An 18360-nucleotide genomic window follows, 5' to 3' on the forward strand; every position below is an offset into this window, starting at 1 on the left:
GAGATAAGAAGTGATCAAAAGTGATGCGTGTTGTAAGTGGACTTCTACATGACGAGCTGAGGTGTTCTGTTTACTTTTGTTTTCTGCGACTTGTCTTTCTTTCACTGAAGCAATATTAATCATAATACTTATTTGAACTTACACACAACATTTTAAAGGGAAATCCATGCTAAAACAATTGGAGTTTTAAAAAATTCGGAAATCAGGAACTCAGTACGTTGTAAGCTTACGTACGACTTCCGTTTGGAACGGAAAAGCGGAAATTTCCTTACTAGTATATTTTTCAAAATTTTCCAGTTTCCAACCTCTGATCAGCCGAAAACAATTACGGGAAATCAAATAATTATAAATGCGTAAAGCGCCATCCCGGGAGCGCCATCTCGTTCGTCTGGTCCAGCTGACTGATTCCGACTCTGGACCCTACCCTACTGGACCCTACCCTACTCTCCCCCACCCCCGCCTCTCCCCCCACGCTCAAGAACTCGCGCGACGCGACGGCTGTGTTTATTTTCTGGGATCACCGTGAGTATGTTTCGTGGTCGTCTAGCATTCAGTGAACTTGTGTTGCAAGAAAATGTCTGCGAATCGTTTTAAAGTGTCAAAGGCTGATACTGATGGAACAAAAGAGACCAAGGAAACCTATAGACGAGTGAATCTGTCAACGGATATTCAAGTGAATATTATCGAGCCCTGTAAGTGCGCCGCTTTGCTGCGAGGGAATATTGAAAATGACCGTGACCACGTGTAGAAAAAATATTTTTCATTCTTTGTCACACATCAGTTGTTTGGTACTTTGTTCTTCACGTGGTGGTCTCGATTTTTTGCACTCGCTCTATGAGAAAGGTCGGCACAAACTTAGCACGAAGTTGCCTTTTTTCTCACGCTTGCAATCGCATAAGCTTAAGCTTTAGTATTAAACGATTTCCTATACGTCTTTTGTTTGTAGCGCCAGAGAGAAAAGCAAACAAACAAGGTAACTTTGTGGCTGGGAAAGCCGGGAATTTAGCATTATACGAGGTAAAGCTGGTATTATTACTTCAGATCTGTGGCCTCAGACTTGTTTTGGACGGTCTTTTATCGGCTCGCGCCATTGGTTTACTGTTCATTTTAATCCTCTTTCCGTGATTGTACTGCACACAGGATGAAATCCAGAAACGACCGAGAATTTCAACACTGTTGGAGAGTTTATCAAGATACGAAGCAGTCCTGTCTCCTCAACAAGATGACGAAGAAGGAGAGGCGAAAACTGCCAAATCTTCTCAGGTACGTGTATATAAAAAAGTACTTTATCGTCAGAACAAAGCAAAGTCGAGTTGTGTATTTATTCTGGTTATGCAAATATTAAGCTATGGCTTTGAAAATATCCTGAATTATTGATAGATTAACTTACTGTTTGATGGGTCAAAAGTTCGCGATGTTTAATATTTCGTGCAAACATATACAAACCCTTTGAAAGCATAAAGAAGGTCGTGTAATCTTGACCAAGCTTAGACTCAGCCATTGTCTCTGGGCATTGTCTCGCATTGCCGGATTAGTATTAACGTAGACAAAGCAGAGCTTTTTAGGGATTTAAGTTTTGTATGAATTTTAGATCAACAATGGTCCTACAAGCTTAATGACGTACGTACATGTGTATATGCCTTTGAATAATTATTCGTGGTGTACTTTCACAAATGTCATAGACCCTATTCATAAATGGCTGCCAATTTAAAATTCTTCTGTAAGCATTTGAATTAGCCCAAGTAACGTCGTTTGAGAGTAAAAATTCTTTTGAATTATCAACTCAAAAATGAGGTTAGTTGTGCAAATTTTAATACTTACAAAATAATTTTTAATTGGCAGGCATTTATGAATAGGGTCTATTATCTGTCAATACAATCATTATGATGGCATTCTGGCTCCCGGGGAAGGTACTCACTGACGATTTGGGTGAGGGTGAGCGGCTTGCTCCTTGCAAGCCTTCCAAACACTGAGAAGAGAGTTGTAAATACGATGCGCAGGGGAGTATTTTTGACGAACTTCGAGGTGTTTGGAAATATGGTCAAACACTGTCTTGAGTGTTTGATATATCTTCTCAGTCAAAACTGAAACCCAAGGAGAAAACGTAAAAGCTATGCCAATTAAGATCAGACATCCAAACGCCATTGCAGTCATGATTTCCTTCTTGTCACTGTTTCCAGGCCATGTTGCTTTTTGGAATTCACCCTAATAGGACCTCAAAACATAATTTAGAGAAGGGATTCAAATTCCCATAAGACCTGGTTCATACTTTTGAGATGACATAACAGCAAGGTATCAGAAAATGCAAGAAGCACCCAGTGATGGTGTTTTATTTCACTATCGTGAAAAACATAACTAGTCACTAAAAAGGGACATAATGGCATAAGAATAAACTTAAGACATAAGGAAAAATTAATCTTTTTAATTGGTATATCTTTATGTATGTAAAAAGTGTGAACCAGGCTTGAGTTAGAAATCTAGAAACCTTTTGTTAATTAGTGAAAAGCTTGGTGTAGTAATCCAGCCAATCAAATATTAAAATCATATTTTTCTTCAGAACCACCTTTTCGTCATGCCAAGATCCTGTGGGCAGGTGTCTCTAGGGACTAGAATAAACTAACAATAATAATAATAATAACAATAATAATAATAATAACACTAATAATAATAATAATAATAATAATAATAATAAACAATTATTCACTAAAAGCAAAGTGAGCATTGGTGAATATTCACCGAGATTGAGTCAAGGTGAATATTCGTCAATGTTCACTGAGCCTGAGGTGAATAATTGTTTTAGTATAATTTTTGGAGGTGAATATTAAGGACTACAAAATAATGGATGCAAAACACAGATGCTATTGTTTGTGTGCATATACATGTGCAGCCATAGTTTTAATAATAAGCTTACATGTGGATCAACTGTCAATCAATTTACTCATCAAGTTCAGCAATAAAACAAACTAGTGAAACACTACGAAAAATAAATTCATCTGGTACCTTTGTTTTATTGTTGTTGACTTCATTCACAGTTTTCATCATCGCCTAAAAATGAGTAGCTTTAGTTTGAAGAAAAATAAATTTCAGTCAATCGATCTGACCTGCTGGCGATCAACGCAACCACTGTGTTTATGATTCTTAAAAACCTTGAATACGAGTTCTTGAAAAGATTTTTGGTCCAAGGGCAACAGCAGTCATTGTGAAAATTCTCCATCCTTTCAAATATCCTGGACTCAGAATGATGTCTTTCACTGCCCACCATGTTTACTTGCTGAGATGGCAAAGATGGCGAGCTTAGTAACCAAGCTCTGGCAGGGTGAATATAGTGTCCTATCATGAGCTTTTCGACTAATCAGAATGTCCAATTCTTATATTCACCTCTGGAAATTATACTACTAAAAATAATTATTATAATAATAAAAATGTAGACATTTTTAACAAAAGAACTGTCAGTATTAATTACAACAAAATTGTTTTTTGATAATTAGGCAACCAAGATGGGTACACTTATGGGTGTATACCTTCCTACAATCCAGAACATATTTGGTGTCATCCTGTTTATTCGTTTGTCATGGATAGTAGGCATAGCAGGAACTCTACAAGCTTTCTTTATCGTCTTCATTTGTTGCTGTTGTGTAAGTATCAAGATTTTCATGTAGATGATGTTATTTTTGACTCAATCGTTTCTGTCTCAGTCTATTATAACTTTAAAGACCTGGATTAAGTACGTTTTCATTCACAACTCTATCTGTCTGTTCCATTAATGTTCATTAATGATTGTCAATCAATTTAATAAAATTTTTAGTAATTGTAATGAGGGAGCCTAATGTAGCTTATTAAGCCCTCAAGATGGTTTCTCTTTAGGCTTCCTTGCCTTTTTTTGTGTTGTGAATTACTATATCTTCATGTTTTTTGTGGTAAGACATAACATGAGAATTAATTGTTAATTTAAGAGGATTTTCAAAACATTTATTTAAGGCTTTTTATTATTATGCAGCTTTGAAAAATATCTATACTCACTCCATGGAAGTTAAGGTCACTGCCCATGGAAATTTTCAGAAGCCAAACATTTTGACAAAAAGTATGAAGGTAAACTGGAATTTCCGGAAGTGTGGAGTGGAGGCTAGAAATAAGAAACCCTCAGTGGAGAGGGTGTGGATATTGTCCGGAGTGACACATGAAGCAAAAAAAATCCAGATACTTGGGATGGGATCGTAATCTTCTAGTCATAGCCACATACTTATTTTTCATTATGGGACAGGCTGACCAGGGTAGCTCTCAGTTTGTAAAATTTAATAATTGAAAGGTCTAACTAATAATTAAATATTAGCGGAACTCTGGCGGCCCAAAAGGCCGCCAAGCGGAGCCCCATACTCGTGTAGGAAAGAAAAGGAAACCCACGAGTTGATTTTCTCATGGTTGTCATGGCTGGCAGTATTGCTCGTGGGCACATACGCACCATGGCAACGACAATGACGACGACAAAGGAGTCGTGCAACATGGTGGTTATACTCCAAATAATAGGTTGACAGAGACATGCAGCCTTGGTTTACCGTGTACTTCTTTGATATTGGACATCCATGTTATGATCAATTGACACCTGATCTCAGGTTAACTTGTTGAAAACAGGGCAGGATTGTTTGGAAGCCAATTAAAGCTAACCCAGGATTAAAAGTTTACCGAATTATAACTTTTTCTTCTATACAAATGTTTTTTGCTGCCTTATGATGATTATTAAAACTCAAAACAGAAGGCCAAACAATATACAGAAAACTTCAAAATTCTACCTTTTCCTGGGTTAGCTTAATCGGGCTCTGACCAACCAGGCCCAGGAGCTAAGCTTTTAGGCTGGCCTAAATCTATATATTATTATATATGTGGTAACCTTCAATAGTGTTGTGTGATTTTTATTCATGATTTATCCAGACTATGTTGACTGCCATTTCTATGAGTGCCATCGCTACAAATGGAGTTGTTCCAGGTAATGTTGGCTGGCTGCCTGCTATAAGTATAAGCATTGATCACCAGCTTCGATACAGGCTTATTTTCAACATTGACACAGTACATCAATTTTCTATTTGGAAATGATTTTATAACTGTTCCACCTTTTTCTTGTTTGATGTTGCTATTCAAAAACACTTGCAGTATTGACTGATGAGATACTGTTAGCAATGATATTATGCTAATACACTTTCAAAACCTTTTGTAATCTCTTCATGCTATTGGGTCTTTCACATATAATTTGACTATATTATTGTATTCAGTGGGTGGCCATGGCTCTGGGTCACAGCCTTTTAGGAGGGGTTCACCCACAAAATGTTTCCTTACTTGAGCTGAGGGTTCCTCATTTTAGAAGAAGAAAGGAGTACATATCCCTTGATAGAAATTGCTTAATCAAATCAGGGCAGCATGGTTTCATTATGGGCGGTGTTATCTTCTGTCCTTTATTATTGGAGATCCACATAAAATCTCACTTCAATGTCAGTAGTATCGATGTTAATTTCCACTTTGGGCCTGTTTAATGAACTGTTGTAAGTAAGAGAAGAGTATAGTAGGAGCAGAGAATTAATTTGACTGTTTTTCAACTTTTGAATTTATTTTTCAGCTGGGGGAGCTTATTTCATGATTTCACGAGCCCTTGGGCCTGAATTTGGTGGTGCTGTTGGGTTGCTCTTCTACCTTGGAACCACATTTGCTTCTTCTATGTACATCCTTGGAGCAATTGAAATACTCTTGGTGGGTTAAATGTTAATTTATAAGACGATTTAGAGTTGTAGATTACAGTGGCGGTATTTTATGTTGGCTATTTTAGAATGAAGTAGGCTCTATCAAGACCACGTTATCAAACACTTTGACTGTGGCACCTTTACATGATTTACCCTGTTCTGGGATTCAGGAGATCAGCCTGCTGGAAGAACTAAACTGCAGGTGAAATGCTCTGCTGTGCAAATGTAGCATAAAGTGCAGTTCCCACAGTGATCCTCATTTTATTTCACCTTCATTATACCAATACAGAGACATGTAGGCATGTCCTTCAGGAAAATACAGACACTGACCTTAAAAGACAGTTTGAAATAGTATTTTGATTTTAAAAATGTTCACTGATGCGAATTTCTGCTGGAAGCTATGAAATGGAGAATGTTAAGTGACCAAAGCTGTGTGTCTGAGCTCCCACTCTCAACAACAACTTCCACTTTGAGTTTTATGATTTTTAAGATCACACTTGCCCTCCGACCTTGGGAATTTACCATACAACAAGTTTGCAACCCAAGTTTCCTCATAAAGGCTTTTAAATTTTTATCTGCAGACATACATGGCTCCGTCGATGTCACTCTTTGGAGATGTTAGGTCAGGAGGTGGTGCTCAGTCCCCAGTGATGTTAAATAACATGCGCGTGTATGGCTCTATTCTTTTGGTCTTCCTCATAGCAGTTGTATTTATTGGTGTCAAGTATGTCAACAAATGTGCCTCTCTCTTCCTGGTGTGTGTGTTGTTCTCTATTCTGGCCATTTATCTTGGATTTTTCTCTGCACAAGCAAGGGAAATGCCCAGGTGACGATCATATTTGTATTCAGATCTGTTATTAGCTTCAGTGAGCTGAGTTTTCCCTTTAACTGGGCGCTCATGCAGATTAGTGCTGGGAGGAGGTAAGCTTTATGCTTGCTGGGTGTAAATTGGCTCATAGACTTTTAACACAAGTTTGAAAGTGGGTGTGATTTTAAGGGAACCATAAGTTACTTAAATCTGTAACTTTTGATTGGGCTTTTCATCTTCAAACAAACAAGTGGTCATTTTTAATTTGATGCCATGCAATGAAACAAATGTTATGATAGTGGGCATCATATGATGCAGTGTGATTTACCACTTCGAAAAACCTGACATGCAAGTTTCAAAATAGACTGTGGAATAATAATAATTATTATTACTATACTACTTAAGGATAATCAATGACCTTTTTTAATCAAGAACAATATTCCTCTCTTTATTTCCTCCTAGGATTTGCTTGTTAGGTAACAAGTTGTTAGCCAGTAGCAGTTATCATGAATGTTCAAGGAATGATACCTTACTGAACTCAACGTATGGAGATGATGAGACATTCTGGAAGGAGAATCCCGTGTCTTCTGTGGTTGGAGTGCCAGGCATCACAACTGGTGTTTTTGCTGGTAAGAGAATTTGTCAAAGCAAATTAAGATTTATCTTTCTGATCACATTTTGACATAGAAGAGTGTTTCAGATTAGCAGTCTGTATATTATGAACCAGAATCAAAGTTTGCATAGCGGATGAGGGGTGGGAGAGTGGGAGTCGGGTTAGGGGTCAGGGTGCAGAAGTACAAGATGATGTTCTTTTTATGAAGTTTAATCTATCAGATTTTGCAAGTCAGCTGATCTGGGTTGCATTCTACAAGGTTTTAAATGGTCTCGCTCCTGAGTACTTAGCCGATTTGTTAGTATTACATAAACCAAATAGGCGTCTTCGCTCAGATGCCACTGACAACCTGTACAGGCCAGTGTTTAGGACAAAAAACTCTGGTGGTTGCACTTTATCATTATTATTATTATTATTATTATTATTATTATTATTATTATTATTATTATTATTATTATTATTATTATTATTATTATTTACACCTGCCAACTTTAACACCTTAGGCACAAGTCTCTCATTTACTGTGTGAAAGTTGAAAACTAATCGATCTCACAGCAGCTCACACACATTGACCACCCTGTCACACCTAGGTAAAGAAATCTGGGCTATTGTAGGCCTACTAAGTAACAGATGAAGATGTAAACTTGTACTCTACCCAAATCCTTAAATTTCAGCAGGGAAAAGTACTGGCCAAGGCCAAAAGGCCATACTTGACAAAACACCACCGTGCCAAATGTTTAGGCATGAATTTGCCTGAAGACAGATTAGCTCATGACAGATTTAGTTATATATTGCTTTGTGTATATATACTAACCTGATGCACTTTGTTTTTTTCAATATTTGTAGATAACTGGAAGAGTAAATATCTCAAGAAGGATGAAGTCTCTCCAGGTGTAACGGCTGGTGAATTTCAAGGAGAAGTGAGATCAGACATAACCACATCTTTCTTCATTCTATTGGCAATTTTCTTTCCTTCTGTGACTGGTAGGTTAGCCACTGTTAGCATAGGACTCAATTGTTATTTGCATTTAGCATTTGTACAGCTTTGGAAAATTGTCCAGGAATTTTAAATCTCATTGTCCATGGTAGGTTGTCTCCCCAGCATTACCTCTGTTGGTACCTATTTACAGGGCTGTCATCAAGTTTCAAGTCACTTGTTTCTTTGGTCTTCATGCCCAAAACAAACGTTTTGTGTGTGTGTGTGTGTGGGTGAATTGTGTCAGTAATACTGGTGTTACAGGTTATGCCCTAAATGACAGCCCTGCCAATTTATACTCCAAGGTAAAGTGATGCATGGTAACAGTCCCATAGCCAAGAACACAACACAGTGGCAGTGGTCAAGGGTTCTAACCCAGACTTCTTAATCCAGAATCCAGCACATTAACCATTAGGTCGCCGTGCTGCCAATTATCTCCTAGGATCATGTTCCTAATTCTTTGGCTGTTTTTTTATTTCAAAGGAATAATGGCAGGGTCTAACAGGTCTGGTGACCTGCGGGATGCTCAGCAGTCAATTCCTAAGGGTACAATAGCTGCAATTACCACAACATCTGTTGTCTGTATCCTTTACATGCCATAATAGATGGTTATTATTATAATACTGGTAATTATTAGGTAATGTGTTGTTGCAGAAAATATCCATACCCCTCCCACATCACATAGGGTCCGCCCCATCTCTTTAGAAATTCCAGTTTTGGTTTTATACTTTGCCTTTTAGGACACCCTCCCCTCTCCCCTGTGGAAATTCCAAAAACCCTTGAAGCTTCTATGGATATTTTCTGGAACCATGCAGTGCTTTAAGGCAAGTTTGTTCTGATTTTGAATTTTCTACTTTCTTTACATAGCTTTGACTCATTTTCAACTTATTCTATTATTCAGAGAACCTGACTCGGGTAAAGAAAATACTTGAAACTTGATTATTAGAGTAACTTGGTTTGTCTCAAACTAGTTTGGTACATGAGCTCCTAAAACTCAGTTGTTTTAGATGTGTCATGAATTTACATGAATAGCAGTTTCTGGTCTTGAATTAGTGTTAAAATAAATGAACATAAAAACAAGGTACTCTAAACTAGGCTTGAAGGTAAATATCTAGAGACATAGTTATTGGCACAGTACTGCTCGCTAGAACCCCCGTCTGTTTATCTTTTTTTTCTGTTTGTGCCATTGGTAAAGGCATTTGAACGTGACTACCTTAACAAAGCGTTAAGATCTAACTTGTGTGCTGCTGTTTGGAGCAACTGTACATGGAGAACTACTGCGGGACAAGTATGTTTTAACCGCACGTTGCATTCAGCTTCACAGTGCTCCAATAATAAACTGTTAGCTAATCTCAGCCAGATGCCTTATTTCTCACAAAATGATGTAACTTCTCCAAGTCATTTTTATTAGCTCTTTCTGTTGGACAAAATCTGTTTTGTCTGGGTCAGCCTTGTAGCCTGGTTATCGAATTACTAAATCGTTCACGTGAAAAGGTGAAGAATGAGCTAAATCTTTTACCAGTTTTGTGTGACTCTTTTTTGCAGATTTGGTCGCAGTATCAATAGTGTTATGGTTGTAGCCGAGATTGCTTGGCCTCCTACCAAATGGGTGATTCTTATTGGTTCATTTCTATCAACTGTTGGTGCAGGCATGCAGAGTTTAACTGGGTGAGTCAGTTCGTTACTTGATAACGTTCTTGTAGAAGGAAATTTGCAATTCTTGAGGCTGGGAATAGAAAAAAAGGACTGCGCGTGGGAAGTAATATGGGGAAGGACTAGCATTTTATCCAGGTGAACGTAGCACTCCCAGCATTGCTTATGCTACAGAAACTAAGGTTAACGGCAGACTCAAGAGACAACTTTAACGGAAATACTGCGTTGTAGCTGTGAACCGCACTGAATTGTATTATAATACAACTCTCGTGTTGTGAAGTGTGCTCCTGATAAGGCAAGGCAACAGGGAAAAAATAGTAGGTAGAGCAGTTTTCACTCGAGTGTCGAAAGTAATTCACGGACGCTGTGGTATTGCTTTACAGTGATAAGCGATTGGCTCAAAAAAACGTGCGCCCTTTTGTTATCCAATCGTGATATCACAAGCGTGACTTGCTCGCACACGTGTTTGGTTCGTAGTTTTGATTGGTTTACTAGTTTATCTGTGTCCTTTATGATTGGCCAGGATGATTACAGTACTTTGGTTTTGGTTTCGCGGCACTCATTTGAAAAGTGCTCTTACGTAGCAAACTGAGTGTGTAATGTACTCAATGATGTGAATGTTTTTGTTTTTATTGTAGTGCACCCCGTTTGCTGCAAGCCATTGCTAAAGACAATCTGATTCCGTTTCTGAATATCTTTGCTTATGGTTCCAAGTCTGGAGAGCCAACTCGTGCCTTGATGCTCACAGCTTGTATTTCAGAAATTGGAATTCTGATTGCCAACTTAGACTCAGTTGCGCCAATTATCACCATGTAAGTACGTGAAATATAAGTTACAGCTAAGCCTTTCCAGAAAGAAATTGATCATTGAGGGATGTTCATTGTCAGTTATTTTCATTCAGATCAATGTTATCCACAGGTTCTTTTTGATGTGTTATGGGTTTGTCAACCTGGCCTGTGTGTTGCAGTCGCTGCTCAGGACGCCAAACTGGAGACCACGATTCAAGTATTACCACTGGTAAGGTGGATTGTCTACGGAGTGAGCTACGTACATGTTCGCAGCTAATATTCAACGCCATTTGCTGTTTTCGTGTCCTCGAAGTTTGAAAGAGTTTGGCGCGAAAATGTGCAAGACTTAAGTAAGCCGGAAAGCGTCATAAAACGAGCAGCCCTAAATCCAACTGCGAACCGATAAACAAAGTGGATAACAATTGTTAAATTCGTCCTTTATATACGTCGTATAGAGCTTAACTTTTCATTGACTGTCTTAACTTTTAGCTGTTTTACTATGGACAGCGTCAGGCTAGATATATAAACAATAGCCTCCATTTGGCGCGAAAATATGCTCGGATTTTTGTCCGCGGACATTATCTGTTCCGAGAAGCGAACAGTTTTCCGAGAGCGAAGCTCGAGGACAACTGTGAACTTCGAGGAACAGATAATGTCCTCGGACAAATATCCGAGCATATTTTCAAAGTCAAATGGAGACTATTGTGTTTATTATCCATTAAATACTTTTGGCAGCAGGCGCAGTTTCGAAAATTGGGGAATGTTCTCGAATATTCGGTCACGTAACGCGTTTAGACCAATTGTGCGCGAGCGAAAATATTTGATGGACTATTGCGTTTGACGAAGTGGAACGCAAACCTAATTTCGACCTGTGGCTTTTCAGAGTTGGTTGTCCTGTGCACGGTTATAGGCCGAAAAAAATCACATTCCTGTAAGGACACCAAAATGGCCACCCCGCTTGATTTTTGCAGGGGCATGTCACAGCCAGTAAACTGGTACCGTTTAATGCTAAGGCATGTGATAAGACATGTGAGTATGTGAGCAGGCCATGTGAGCTCGTCTTTCCGATGGATCTTTCTTTGACTTTTTTCCATTCAGTTGCCGTACGCTTCGCTATTATGTGCTCTCAGCATTAGATTTTGGCGAATTTAAACGCTTCGACAGTAGCATTTATCGATATCTGAGGGAATTGTCCTTGTTTATTGACACGACTTGGCTTTGGGATGATAACCGTGGGAACAGCTACATTTTGATTGCATTTGTTGATTAGTTCCAGTCGCGACAGATGGCTCAGTCTTTATCCGGTCGAAATTTTATTGTTTGGAATCGGTGGAAAAGTACTCTGAAGGCAAGATCCATAAGATTACTTTATTCATCAGAGGAAATACTCGAATTAGTCGCACGGAGTTTGTTTGATTGCAAATGCTAGCTTAGAATAATGTACGTAATTTAAATATTTTATGAAACTTGAGAGTCTACAGAAACTAGCAGCGTCACGCAACGTATCAACAAATCGTGACCTCTTCACTAGCATGGACTTTGACACTATGCATATCTGACTGTAAAACCTCGGTTGCTGCTGAAAAATGTTGATTTTAGCAATAGACAAAGGTTGAAAGTCAGCTAGTGAAATCATTTATTTACGGTATATATATTAAAGTGAGAGCGTCGAACGCACTCTCGTAATCTCTGATTACTTCTAGTAAATAAGGATAGTGTTTCATGCACGCATTTTAATATTGCTTTGTAGGTTCACGTCGTTCGTGGGTATGTGCCTGTGCTTGGCTCTAATGTTCATCTCGAGCTGGTATTACGCGCTAGTCGCTATGATCTTAGCAGCTGCCATTTACAAATACATTGAATTCCAAGGGTAAGAATATTATATATTGTTGTCTTGAGTTTCCACTGTTGTTTTATTACCTGGTTTTACAATATGGCTAACAGGAGGAACCCTACATCTTCATTGTATGACAGACTCTGACCGCTTTACCATGATCTTCCCAGCAGTTCATTGCAGGGTTGCTCCCAGCATCGTGTTAAATTTCCTGGACATTTATACACCTAGCTGTAGAAGCACTGTGGAAGTTTTGTGTCTTGCTTAAGAACACAGGAATTAGGGATTCTATCCTCACCCGCCTCGTTTTCATGTTCTCGTACCGAGGCTTACTCGAGCTGTGCGCCGTTTATGGCCTTTGTATGACCTTGGACAAAACTCCGTGACAGTTCTCAGACCTGGGGTTCAGAAAGCTAACCATTAGACGACCCTTCCTCTGATATCTTAGATAACCGGTGTAGCTCTTAACTACCTGTGCGTTATTCGTTTAAATTACAGAGCAAAGATTGAGTGGGGAGATGGTTTCAGGGGACTGGCACTGAGCGCAGCCAGATACAGCCTGTTGAGAATGGAGGAAGGTCCACCCCATACTAAAAATTGGAGGTTAGAAAGTCACTTGTGCTTTGTCGGTGGACTTTTGTTTTGTTATCACGAAAAGCAGCATAGTTATATCAACTGTTTAACCTTTTTCATTTTTCATTAGACCTCAGATTCTTGTTCTTTGTCCGCTTAAAAAGAATTCTGAACCTGAATCCAGTCGCCTGTTGAGTCTGGCGAGTCAACTTAAACATGGTAAGTATCTCCATAAACTCACTTCAAGCTTTGCTTTTAAAATCTAGGTTTATGTATTGTTTTAAGCGTTTTCGACAGTCTTTCTGTTGATCTAATCCATGTATATTACAAGGATAGGTTTTAACGTTGTTGTAAAGTGTGAGCGGAAAGTGTCAAGAATGGAAACAGTTCTGTCCCAACTTAAACCAGAAACTGCTTTAATCTCGCTTTATACACCAAGGTGGAGAAACGTACGGTATAAAAAAGACACACAGTGAAATCTGTATTTTAAAAACTTTTGTTTCTTAGGGCGTGGTCTTACTATAGTGGGGTCCATTTTAGAAGGAGATTTTAAGGAAAGAGCAGACGATGTGGCTTTAGCAAAGGAGGTAGGGGACACAGGATAGTAAGGTTAAAATGATAAATCAGTACAGTTGATTAAAATGGATGGGAAAAAATGATCCCTCAGTGTTCACAATTTTTCTTTGAAGTATAAAACTGGCAAGCTTAAGTTAAGTTACTGTTTGTAATCTACGATAGTAAATTTTATTTATTTTAACGATGTCAGTTTTAAGATATAATTGAATAGATGAAAGATCATATATTTGAACTGCGGAGAAAGACATGAAGACGTGATTGATCATCGCAGTTGTACACAAAACTTAAGCAGCTGTGAAATTAATTTCACAACTGCTTATTAAGTTGTGTGTATAATTGCGATGATCAATCATGTTTTAATATTTTACGATGTTTCAATATTCCACAGGTTTTACACGATTGTATGAAAGAGGAAAAAGTTAAAGGGTTCATGAAAGTAATCGTGGCTTCCACAGTGACAGAAGGAATATCATTCTTGTGAGTAAAAGTTCGCTACCCAGATAGGTTTTTCTCTGTCAGCTGATTTGTTTTGACCACTGGTTGGTCTGAGCGCCTCACATTTTTCTGAACATATATTTAGTGCTCACCATTACTCGTGTTTGGTTATGATTGGTGCGCTTCAATGTTACCGTCATTACTTTTCCCTTAGAGCGCAGAGTTCTGGCCTTGGAGGCCTGGAGCCCAATACACTGATGATCACTTGGCCTGAGAACTGGCGGGAAAGATCACAGTGGAAGAGTTTTGTTCGTAAGTAAAGCGAAAGCTATCCAGAAAGCGTTTTTACAGTGCAAAATGACAATACAAACTATTCTTTCTGATTTCCACAAGTTCCTTTGTAGACCCTTCCACATCTGACTTTTTTTCTTCACAGATACCATCCGCTGCGTGTCTAAAGGTCAAGAGGCGCTACTTGTAGCTCGCAAGATAGACGCGTTTCCTAGCAACGCAGAACGCTTGGAAGGCAATGTGGACGTTTGGTGGATAGTACATGACGGTGGTTTGATGATCCTGCTTATCTTCCTTCTTAAACAGCATAAAGTTTGGAGGAAATGTAATCTCAGAATTTTTACAGTTGCACGTATCCTTGTTTTAGTTCTGTTTCGCTTTTAAACTTAAAGATAAAACGTGCGCAAAAATACCCTGATTTTGAAAAGCTGAGGGCAGCATTTTCAAGTCCAAGCTCACATTTTTTTCACTATACGGACGGACCCTAAGCCGGTAAATAACTTTTTATTTTTTTCTCTCTCAAATCGCTTTTATAATCACTCACCAAAGTGTTACCGTGACCGTGGGCAGGGATAGGAAAATCCGGCCTGTGGTAAGAACCAATCAGATTGCAGGGTTCGTGACTGTGCCCTCTTAAAAAGAAAAGAAAAGATAACAACCCGAACAAGATCGCATAATAAGAACTAACCTGTCATGGTCAACTTTTCTTAACTACGGAACTCAGAACTCGAAGACAACAGCATCCAAATGAAGAAGGACCTGGAGTCCTTCATGTACCAGCTCAGAATCAAGGCTCAAGTTGAAGTCATCGAAATGGTAACTGGAAGCGAAATGTTTTATGCGTTTGATGCGTAGAGTATTTTTTATCATCATTCACTTGATCGAGAAGCAGGCATCCATCGTGATAATTCGCGTTGACATGTGTAGAACCTAAAATTGCTACAGCTAGATGTCGTAGCAAGCAAAGACTGTGTCACAGCGGATTTAACTGGGTGGACTAACTATTCAAAGCCCTGGACATCTCATGGCCGAATTGGCGAAAGAAGCAATAATAGTTATGTATAGTAACGATGTTTAAGGTAAATGTAGATTTGAAAATCAGGGATTTCAGGGAAACGCATTGAAGCGAAAATTGAAAAATAGGCAAACCACTGAGATCTTTGACATGCTTGTTTGATCGTTTCTCCTTTTAGATGGACCAAGATATCTCGGAATACACTTATGAGCGTACACTATTGATGGAACAGCGGCATCAATTGTTACGTGAAATGCATCTCTCGAGAAAAGAAAGCAAGCGAGAAATACAAGACGTGCTCGAACATTCTCACAGCAGACGGTCACTCTCCGGACGAAAATCGAATTCCGAACGCAAAACTGGAAATCAAACAGAGGACACGAGTAACCCTGACAACGAATCGAACCTTGCCGAAAGGCTTCCGAGTACATCCGATAAGTATACGAAAAGTGCCGAGAAAACTCCGACTGTGAGTGTCGATGGTACCACGGAGTTCGGCGATGATAAGAGTAAAGCGAACACTGGATACAGTACAACATCAGCCCACGAGTTTGTCATTTCTAGCGTTAACAAGGATGAACTTGTAGATAAAAACTGGGACATTGATCAGGGAAAGGATGGCGGCAATGCTTCGCCCAGGGCACAGGGCCAAAGTACGGCTGATGGGAAAGAGAGCTTGAGAGGAACACCGTAAGCAGCTTCAGTACTCCTCTTGTACCAACCTCGTTCCCAGGCTCTCTCAACTTCCCACCCTCCCGGAGCGAGAGAGAGGGAACGAGGTTGCTCTTGTTCATTAACAAAATAGAATGTGATATTTACTTATATTACTATAATTAATAGCCAGGCAAACTGAAGTCTCCACATAAGGAGCACGTACACCTTTACCGTCAGGATCTCTTCTCGAGACCTGACCGTGCCATCTTCGTAACGCTTTGTATGGATGCAGCTGACCACTATATGACTTCTACACCACGTATCTTTCCAGTGTGTAGCCTACAAGTTTTGCAATATTTTGGCGATCCCGTAAGGGGATTAATCAAAAAAAAAAAAAAAGAAAAAGAAACAGATTACGAGTAAAACTATACAACAATACTACACACTGAAATGTCCAATAAGGGATTTATAACCCAACTTTTTTTCCCCGAAATCCTGACTTTCGTCCCATTTTGAATAGGAGAAATGAGAGGACTACACAGAACCTGTTAAACCGGTCTTATAAACAGACTCTTACCCAGTCGCTATTTACGTGCTTTTGGGGGAGAGAAGATTGGATACTAGGGTGGATTAAGGCCACAAACCTTTAGACTACCAGCGAGCACCTTTCCTTCTTAAGAAAATAAGAACCTACTAAAGAACTTAACTAACACAATTCCTTAGTAGGCACCACATATATAAGAAACTTATGTTAACCTGGACAAACAAAGTTTTATGTAAGTGGAGTTTTTTATGTACTTGACTTTTGTTTTGTCTGTTGTATTTGTAGGAAGGAGAAGAATTTAAGAAGAATGAACACAGCAGTGAAGCTAAACCAGCTGGTGAAAGATAGGTCAACAGGAACTCAACTTCTTGTTATCAACTTACCTGGAGCGCCAACAGACGAGAACGACTGGTTGCACTGTATCCTTTTCACTCCCGTGGGGTGGTTGGTGGGTTAGATGATAGAAGAATCGTACATGTGAGGTCATGTAGAACTAATGAATGCAGAGGACGGCACAATGCTGAAATAAACCGCTTGGCTTGTTTGGAGCCGAATCTATCGTTTTAGAAATCCACGTGCCGTAACGTAAATTGACGTAAAAGACGTAAATTGACGTAAAAGACGTAAATTGAACTGAGGCTAGCGAACTAACTGCAAGCCTGGCACTAAGGCCAAACGGAAATTATTAAGTTTTTCTTTTTTACTGAAGTATTGTTGTTATTTATTTTCGCGGGCATTTTTGTCATTGTAAATATTTGTAATGCCGCCGTATAGCGCGCTTTTAAATAGTGAGTGTCGTGAAACCAAAGCCAAAGAAATCACTCTGGCCAATTAGAAAGGACGTAGACAATCCATTGAACCAATCAGGACTCGACGTAAATACATGTAGCCGACGCGAAGCGCGGGAAAACGAGTGCGAGCTCGTCACGACTGGTTTTGGTTTTACTCCCGATTGGATGAAAAAGTGGCGCGAGGTTTTTTAAACCAATCGTGTAGCGTAGTGTTGCAAAATCAATCACTTTTCGACACTCAAATAAAATCAGCTTTATCTACTCCACCAATAAACGCGATTGTATATTTTTAGTTAAAAGTTTAGGGGCCGTTATTTTCTTTATACCGTTATGTCTTTGACCACATCGAAGATATGGAGTTTCTAGACGAGCTCACAGAGGGACTGGACCGAGTGCTCATGGTGCGCGGTGGAGGACGGGAAGTCATAACCATTTACTCGTGACATGAATCACTTGGCTGGAGATACCTTCAGTACAATTGCTTTGCAGGAAAAAAAACTGCAGAAAATCAGTTTTATGAAACTCATGGTAAAGAACTTGGAGATAACTGCGGCCAGTTACATTTCTGAAAAACGGAAGTTCGCGTACATTTTTATCAGTGTGGTTTGATTACCGTGGTTTAAATCTATTTATTATTGTTGGGATAACAGTATTTAAGTTTTAACCTTTTATTTATTTGTGAGTGAATACGTACAGAATCAAGAAGTGTAAATAAAGCTGTTCTTGAACATTTTCTTTGATTACAAAAAAGTAACGCAAAATGGTGAGCCATAATTTGCGAGAATCGGCGTTAAAAAACTGCAGAATTACTAAAGGGTTTTTGTGTGAACGGAAAACGTTTTGTAGACGAAGCTTTTCCAAAACGATTGCGTCACAATAATCGTGATTGCCCTAACGAGGTTTTCCTCAAACTCAAATCCAAAATGACCGGCGATTGTTGCGTTATTAAATTCCTCCGGCCTTGTGTGGACGGAAAGCATTTGATGCGTTTTCAGAGTGAAACCTCGCGATCCGTTTTCTAATTCCTCGGGCGTAGTGTGGACGGGGCATAAGTCCATACATTCTCCTAAAAATTTTGAGTTT

General features: G+C 39.1%; 1 protein-coding gene across 1 annotated transcript; it reads left to right on the top strand.

Moving 5' to 3' along the window:
• Positions 1-467: 467 nt before the first annotated feature.
• Positions 468-18005, top strand: LOC110048132 (solute carrier family 12 member 4-like). The gene is made up of 25 exons (XM_089298536.1): positions 468-692; positions 947-1017; positions 1141-1263; positions 3489-3635; positions 4927-4981; positions 5606-5736; positions 6308-6552; positions 6997-7163; positions 7994-8131; positions 8607-8705; positions 9354-9411; positions 9669-9791; positions 10415-10588; positions 10695-10793; positions 12315-12434; positions 12897-13001; positions 13102-13190; positions 13479-13558; positions 13936-14024; positions 14197-14294; positions 14419-14625; positions 14998-15089; positions 15467-15978; positions 16772-16905; positions 17629-18005. The coding sequence occupies exons 1-25, from the start codon at positions 575-577 to the stop codon at positions 17718-17720; spliced, it is 3366 nt and encodes a 1121-aa protein (XP_089154662.1). The 5' UTR covers positions 468-574; the 3' UTR covers positions 17721-18005.
• Positions 18006-18360: the final 355 nt, after the last annotated feature.

Source organism: Orbicella faveolata, unplaced genomic scaffold, assembly GCF_042242905.1.
Source record: "Orbicella faveolata isolate gen_17 unplaced genomic scaffold, um_ofav_v1 contig_3, whole genome shotgun sequence".
Lineage (NCBI taxonomy): Eukaryota > Metazoa > Cnidaria > Anthozoa > Scleractinia > Merulinidae > Orbicella > Orbicella faveolata.